The sequence below is a fragment of the Limulus polyphemus genome, unplaced genomic scaffold, assembly GCF_000517525.1.
Source record: "Limulus polyphemus unplaced genomic scaffold, Limulus_polyphemus-2.1.2 Scaffold2471, whole genome shotgun sequence".
NCBI lineage: Eukaryota > Metazoa > Arthropoda > Merostomata > Xiphosura > Limulidae > Limulus > Limulus polyphemus.
In genome coordinates this window covers 10,039-18,533 of record NW_013668081.1, presented here as the reverse complement: position 1 = coordinate 18,533, position 8,495 = coordinate 10,039, and the positions used below count along the sequence as shown (strand labels likewise).

The 8,495-nt window shown below is 33.1% G+C and overlaps 1 protein-coding gene across 2 annotated transcripts in view; it reads left to right on the top strand.

Annotated features, from left to right (window-relative positions):
- The window catches only part of LOC111087681, a 72,836-nt gene extending 67,376 nt beyond the window's left edge, over positions 1 to 5,460 (top strand). For both annotated transcript variants that reach the window (XM_022395159.1, XM_022395158.1), the window contains exons 13-14: positions 3,310 to 3,421; positions 3,846 to 5,460. In XM_022395159.1, coding sequence (XP_022250867.1) covers positions 3,310 to 3,421; positions 3,846 to 3,970 — 237 coding nt within the window. In that variant the 3' untranslated portion in view covers positions 3,971 to 5,460. The remainder of the gene's footprint in view (positions 1 to 3,309; positions 3,422 to 3,845) is intronic.
- Positions 5,461 to 8,495: the final 3,035 nt, after the last annotated feature.

Genomic DNA, 8,495 nt, shown 5'->3' with positions numbered 1-8,495 from the left:
ACAAATATTTCCGGGTTTATAGTAAAGTCGCTTTAGAAGAGCACATTACCGTTCATACGTGTACCAACAAACATTTCTCTTGTGTTGAATTTGTTCATGTTCATTTCATTGCCCCAACAGTTAATTTACAGCAAAAATTAATAAATTCTAGGATTTGCTATTTAAGGATTTTAGTGGCAAAGGCATTATATATATATATACATGGAAATCGTTCATTCAGGTACTCTCGAACAATGTTTGCGTAGTGACAAGATGCACCACCTTGCTGAAAGACGACGGTGTTCAATATCCCATCCCCAACCAAGTGGGGTTATAGTAACTTCTGCAACATGTCCAGATAACTAGCCCCTGTAACTGTAGCCTCAGCAAAGATAAAGGGTCCATAAATCTTAGATTTAGTCAAACCCAACCAGACATTAACTTTAGGAGTATCTATTTCCCATTGATAGGAGGCATCAATTAGTCTTTCATTAGCCCACATGTGACAGTTATGACGATTAACCTTTCCACACGTATGGAAAGTTGCTTCATCACTAAAGAGAATGTGGTCCATTAAATTTTCATTCTGAATGCATTCAACGAGATCGGCACACATTGCACTTCGCTGTGGATAGTCCTCTTCATGCAAATCAAGTAAAACCTGAAGGTGATAACTTTTATCATGCAAATGTGATGTCAAAATTTTGTAGACCGTTGAATTGGACAGCATGAGTCTTGGTGATGCGGCAAGAATCGACGTGCGTGGTTCTTCCGTGATAGCCTTTCGTAATGCATTTACAGCATGCTCTGAGATACGTGAACGTCCAGATCTAGGTTCATTAACAAATCCCGTTCTTTTGACATTATTCAACAATTCGCGTATTGTCTTGTCTGTAGGACCTGGCTTATGAAATTTTCTTTCAAACTTCTCTTTAATTTCTTTGCATTTCTTTCTTTGAATACGCAATGTTACCACCACCACACGTTCTTGCACATCCATCTTCATAGTGTTCTGAAATACCAATTAATAAAACCCGTTATTTCACTGAAATAGGTAGGAACTTTATAAACACCCTCTATAATAATTTACAGTTTAAATATTCACAAGGTTTTATATTAAATGCATGTATATATTATAAATAGATTTTTAGGCTTAATATTAGCTATTCACTCCGTAATATAGACACATGGTTAATTACAACTCTGTCAGACAAAACGTTTAAATTAGACACTAACAATTATGTGTGTAATAAATGGAAAAGGTAAATTGTGTATTGAAAAAATCCAATAGAGATTTATAACGTATTATAATTATATTCAGAATTTGCCAGGAATCGCTGTTCCTTATTACTCAAAAATACAGATTAGTCACTTTTCTCTTCTCAAACGTATAACTACTTAGTTGGTGTGAATTTAAAGTGATGGGTAAATAGTTTTCACTCCTAGTTATTTCTCAAGATCATTTATAGAGATTTTAATCAGCACAGAAGTCCTTTGTGGCCTCTCAAATGCATATGGAATTTTTGCACTGACCCATAATCTCCCTAATAGAGTAAAGCAGGCTAGTTTGTAATAGAATCCCGTTGATCCGTTGTCACAAGCAAGATCATCGAAATTTGGATCAAAATCACCTGGTTTGAACAACCCAAGATTAAATGCAAGTGATTTTCACTGATAAAACATTAAACAATAATTAACATTACCTTCTGGTCAGAAGAAACCACCTACTTGGTTGTTTGTTGTTCATTAGCGCAAAACAACTAGGCTATCTGCTCCTCACCTACTTAGAACGCTGTTCATTAGCGCAAAACAACTAGGCTATCTGCTTCCCACCTACTTAGAACGTTGTTCGTTAGAGTAAAATAACTAGGCTATCTGCTCCCCACCTACTTAGTTGTTTGTTGTTCATTAGAGCAAAACAACTAGGCTATCTGCTCCCCACCTACTTAGTTGTTTGTTGTTCATTAGAGCAAAACAACTAGGCTACCTGCTCCCCACCTACTTAGAACGAAATTAAAAATCAACCTAGCAAGACACAAAGATATTTAAATATACCTTTCTTACGTTTTTTGTATACCCTCGTTATTGACGATATTTTCGACCATAAACCCAATAAAGTTCGGACAGATTAGGAAATTTAGATCAGTCCAAAATTCATTTATTAAGCTAACAATGCAAAAAATCTCTACAATAAAGTTGTAGTAATCTACATATACACAATACAAAATGTGTGTGTCTGTATGTTTGTCCGTTATCTACCTACTCCTAGGTCACTAAGCCAATCTCAACCAAACATTCTGAAATGATAGTTTGGAACAAGGGGCATACTCCATTATTGCTGTTATTCAGCATTTATTATATTTGACTGAAGATAGTGTTAACAATATTTTAGATGGCGCCACCTCCTTACACCGAACAAATAACTTTATACAAAAACATATAAACTGTGTGGGGGTAGGGCACATAAACGTCTTATATATCTCAGAGATTGCGCTAGCACTATCTATGGAGGAATGCAATGAAAAAAATGGCCGCCAATATTGCAGTAATACATAAACTCAGCTAAAGTTTCTACTCCAACAGCCACCATAACGCTAATATGAAAAGCCACTTTGACACGTGACCTTTCAACTTCGGCCCGTAAGACACTTATGCGGCCAATGACCGTTTATTAATTAATCACATGAACTGGATGTTGAAAGCGGTTAACAGAAAGCAAGCTTACCGCCACTACTTTTGCTGCTACCTCTTCTTACAAAGTCAACCTCACTATCGTACAGTGTATACCATGCTTTAAGTAAATACATACTGAATTCTTAAAGCTTATATAAAAGTTTGGTGAGGTAATAATGAATACTGGGAGAATATATTACGTTATAAATAAATTGTGTGAAAGTTAAGATATTTATCAAAGCATTCACCCACACAAAGGACTGGTACCTCAGTTTCTAAAAAATAAAAATACCAATGTATATATATATATATAACACATTGTTATCAATACTGTTAATGAAAGTAACACTAAAGAAATAATACAATATATCTTATGAAACACGCTAACACTAACTGTTGGCTTCAAATACTGTCGAAAACTTAATTTTTTTGAACAATTTGATGCATACTGCTGTAGAAATTATACTCTTGCTAGTCTTTCTACCAAACATTAAACATTACCTAAGCCAGAGGTGTAATATTAGACTAGTACTTTCTAGAAAAAATGAAAGGAAAATGAGGTGAACATAGTATATATCTACATATTTAAAAGGGTAAGGTGAGAACTGCTAACCCTAAAGACAACTCCATACATGTCGATGTCTTGACGATTTCTAGGCCTTCACAGAAAATGACCATGTTCTGTACGTATCCAGTAGTCCACAGACTTGTGTCCGAACGGTCAATCTTGACAGCCTTGGTCAAGGAGTATTTAGTGTCACAAATAAAGGTAAGTTTTTGTTTGCCTTAAAACGTAATCATTCTATAAAGATTATAATTAGTTGTCGTTTCTGAGCTGATGAACGCAGTAGTTTCTTTTTATTGTGTTAGACAGCAAGTTTTGATACTTTACTGTTAGATTTTCATTTTAATTTTTACATTTTCATATTTGAATTACCACAATGTAGTTTCTTGGATTATAAATACATCATTTGGTGGTCTTCTAGGTGATTTAGCAAGATATTTAAAAATAATAATTTACCATTCTATTATAACAATAATTATGAACACATCATTTGACTGTGTTCTTCTGGTGTTAAGAAGATTCAACAAAATAAGGTAGCAGTTAGATTTCCACTTAATTATAAGAATTAGAGATTATAACAGTTATATACGTTATTGTTTTAGTAATTTAAAAGTATAATTTATTATAGGTGGGTGTAGAGACACAGGTGGCGCTCAGGATATAAAGCAGCTGTTAAGTCACGTGCTCATCTCTCTGGTTGTTGCTCATGTCCTGAATTTAATACTGAGTGACGACGGCAACCCCTATCGGTGATGAAGAGAAATAATTCAATCGGGTCAACATTTGGTGGCTGTGATCATGAATATTATTATTACGCTGTGCAATGTTCCAAATGTATTGTCCACAGCCCTAGAATAAATAAATAAACAGTATTATATGTATAAATATACATACACTCATTTATAAATAAATACATACGTTTATTGCGACAGATATGGATGAAGGTTTCGATCAAGGAAAGCAGTGAACTACACGTTAAGTTATCTCGACCATAATGGTAAAATACTATCTTTTTTTTTTATCCGAAATAACTTTACCTTAGGTTTAATATGTCGCAATTAACTGTTCGTGAAAGGTATTATTTTGTTGAAGTCATTAACGGTATATCACGAACCACTGAAATTAGAAGGTCGCTATAAATGGCTTAATTAATAGTGATCATGAAACGAGTATAGTTTAACCCAACTTTCTCTACAATGTATGAAGCAGTAAATGTGAAACACGTGTGTGGATTTATCCGATAATAAGACGAGTAACCACCTCATTACCAAAGAACGTAGAGAAGATAGTTCTTGAGGGTTCATTACCGCATCTTGGTAAAAGTAAAGCTATACTGTGTCATAGCAAGCATCGGTTTAACGTTTCCTTCCTTACTGATCAGATCAACCGAGAGTGTTTATGATTTCACTACAATGAAAAATGTTGGTGAGGTTTGAGATCAATGTGGATATAAAAGTAAAAAACAGGCCTTCTCGATTCCAAATTACACTTGTTACTGGTGAGGTTTGAGATCAATGTGGATATAAAAGTAAAAAACAGGCCTCTCGATTCCAAATTACACTTGTTACTGGTGAGGTTTGAGATCAATGTGGATATAAAAGTAAAAAACAGGCCTCTCGATTCCAAATTACACTTGTTACTGGTGAGGTTTGAGATCAATGTGGATATAAAAGTAAAAAACAGGCCTTCTCGATTCCAAATTACACTTGTTACGTGTTATCTTGAGGAATATGTCATGATTAGATGAAAATCTTTCTAACTGCGAGCTTCGTTCCTCTCTAAGACAATGTACTGAAAGATGATTTATAAAGCAGTTGATACACTTGTAAAACTTTCCTTTTCCTCAGCTAGTACAAACAATAGGTTAAAATCAAAAGCATGTAACTTATGCTATCATAGTTCGAGTCCCGCAGAATAACATAGTTCGAATCCCGTAATATTACAATGTTCGAGTCCCACGGTGCAACATACTAGTTGTTGCCCATTTTCATAATTCGCATGTTAACGTGAAAATAGTATTGTATGCTCTATTTATTCAAAATTAACATTAAGTTTAAACTTTAGCCACAATGTACTCATACGTATGCATAAGGCAGTCCAGATTTCCCTATTAACGTGCCTTGTAATACACTCTTACTTCTTCTGGCTTCATCTCAGTAAAATTTAGCCAAATCTACTATTATGCAAAGAAAGTTTCTCTGTTGTATACGAAAGAGTAATAAAGTTCGCATTGTTAGGAATTACGTTTTGTTGATTCATTTATTTTGAATATTGAGAAAAACATCTATGTACAATCTAGTTTCAATGCTGCTAGACTCAGAAAGTTAATAGTTATTCTAGTATTGAGAAAATTGGTTTTACTTTTCACACTAAAAAAAAATCAATAAAATTACTTGCATTTAGAAAGATAATTATATAACGCATACTTGGTTTTAATAAAAGATGATTGGAAATAAATTTTACTTTCCAGCCTACACTCGAAAATATATTTACAGGCAAACTTAAATCACTATTTTTCTGGTTAGTACTCGCCATGTTAGCGAGTTGTTGCAGGTACTTGTAATAATTCAGAAGGAGAGCAATTTGCTGTTTATAACTTGTTGCTGTTGGTTTTTAATGCCCAGTCTATTTGTTATTGCTCCTGGTTTTGTAACGTCCAGCATATATATATATATATATGTTGTCGCTGCTGCTGTTTTTGCAATGTTCTGTTTATTTTACTGTTGTTTTTGTAATGTTAAATTTATATCTTCCTTCTTCAGGTTTCCTAATCTCCAGTTTATATGTTGTTGCTGTTGACTTGGTAATGTACAGTCTATGTTTTTACTCTTGGTTTTGTAATGTCCAGTTTATATGTTGTTGCTGTTGGTTTTGCAATGTACAGTCTGTGTTTTTACTCTTGGTTTTGTAATGTCCAGTTTATATGTTGTTGCTGTTGGTTTTGCAATGTACAGTCTATGTTTTTACTCTTGGTTTTGTAATGTCCAGTTTGTATGTTGTTGCTGTTGGTTTCTTAATGTCTAGTTTATAAGTTCTTACCTCTAGATTTGTAGTATCCAGTTGATATATTGTATATTGTAACTGTTGGTTTTTTTTAATGTCCAGTTTATAAGTTTTTACAGCTGGTTTTCTACTGTCCATTTTATATCGCGTTAATATAGTGTTAACAATTACATATCCTAATTACGATATCTAAAGATTTAATCAAAATAGAAGAAAATATATTTCACCAAATTATCAAATTCACACCATAACAAATATTGTTTGAATAATTTTATAATATAACTAGTTTCTTGACCACTATTATATTGGTTGTATCCAATCCGGCCTAGAAAGTGCAGGTATTCTGTTAAATCCCTTGTTGGAATTGGATGTGTAAATATAGTATAGTTGAAGTGTTATTATACACACTTTGTTCTTATTTTAACTCAAATGTTCTTATAATTCATGATTATAAAACCTTCAGATGACTCTCCTATATCCATTCCTTACGCAATAGATCAGAGAAACACCAAATCTACTAAAAATAAGTGAGTAAGGAGCTATAAAATGGAATTTTGCTCTCGTCAAATTGTAATCCTTTGAAACCCTCTTCAGAAACGCTGTTCCTATTGGAACAAACAGAGTTCAAAGTCACAAAACGTCTTCGCCTTTTTCAGGCCATTGATTTTTTTCTAAGTTTCTTTTATCTTTCTCATTGAGTTTCACCGCTGCTTCAGTTTTCGAGCAGTAAAGAAAACTTTCTTCCAAATACAATGTAACCCTAAACGAAGATGTAACATCATAAGCTCTCCAAAATTTAGATTTAAGAGCACGAGCTCCACCAAAGTGTAGACGGTATGTCAGAAATTAAAGCACACTTATATTTAAACCAACTTTCAATTTTTTCCTTACTCAAAGGGATCACATGAATTCCGATACAGTCCATTTACATTCACAATGGTATGATAATATTTAAGATACAACCCATCTTTCTAATTATTTATACTTAGAATGGTTTGTCAGTATTTAAGATACAACCCAGCGTTATTATTATTATTATCTATACTTACAATGGTATGCTAGTATTTAAGGTAAAATCCATCTTTCTTATATAAATAGAACAACTCAATCTTACTCTAAATTTTATAAAACCACAAAGTTCCTACTCAACGTGGTATGATAATACTCAAGCCACTGCTCATCAGTTATACTAAATATATTGTAATGGTATGATAGTGTTGACGGAATTTCTCAGGAAAGAAAGGTGAAGAATGGGACTTGATCAACTTTACTGTTCAAAGGTTGGAAGTTATTCTTGTATACGTCCCTTCACTTGGATTAAAAATTCGTTAATCACTTTCCTGCAAGATCCGAATAACTTTACTATTACAAGGCGTTGTTTTGTTACTATTGAAAATTAGTTGTCCCGGTGATGGAACAATAGTTTTTGTTAGTTGTATTGATTGCTAGATTGGTGTTTAGTTTGATTTATGTAGGTAACTTGCTTTGATTAGAAGACAATATTAATTTTTCTGACTACATTCAGTTAAACCGAAGCTAAATATTTCGTTACTTGTGATAATTCCCAAAGCTATATGAACCCTCTACTTTTATCAAAAAACTGCATAATGGGTTTCATATTCACTTCTCGCATCATACAGCGATATTCTGCCCACATCATACAGTAAGTATCAGGTCACATCATACAGTAAATATCAGGTCACATCATACAGTAAGTATCAGGTCACATCATACAGTAAGTATCTGCCTACATCATACAGTAAGTATCAGGTCACATCACACTACAATACATCAGTTTTCAGTTCACGTCTTACAGCAATGCACATCAGGACTAAACTGGTTAAATTAGTTTGAGCTTACCTAACCAGATATGTAAGTATGATGAAATGCTACACGAAGAAGTTTAAAATGCCTTAAAACAGGCAAATAAATCAGATTATATTTCTAATAATTCGCCAGAACTTATCTTGTTTCCTACGAAAGACGGTTTAATGTTAAAAAGCTTTCCAGTAAACTGAAAGATTCAATAATTTTGTGGATAAAACTGTATCAGATCAGTGCTTATAAATAAAATATATCTAATCAATATAAATTTTAATGAACTATTTATGTTCAAAAATAAGACTAATAAATAATCGTCATTTGAAAACATCACCACATGGTGTTTTGTTAAGTTATAATTGAGGTTTTATAGCTTATTTTGGTTTATAAATTCCAATCAAAGGATTACAAACTCGAAATTACAATGCATCTTAACTATGCATTTACTCTAAAA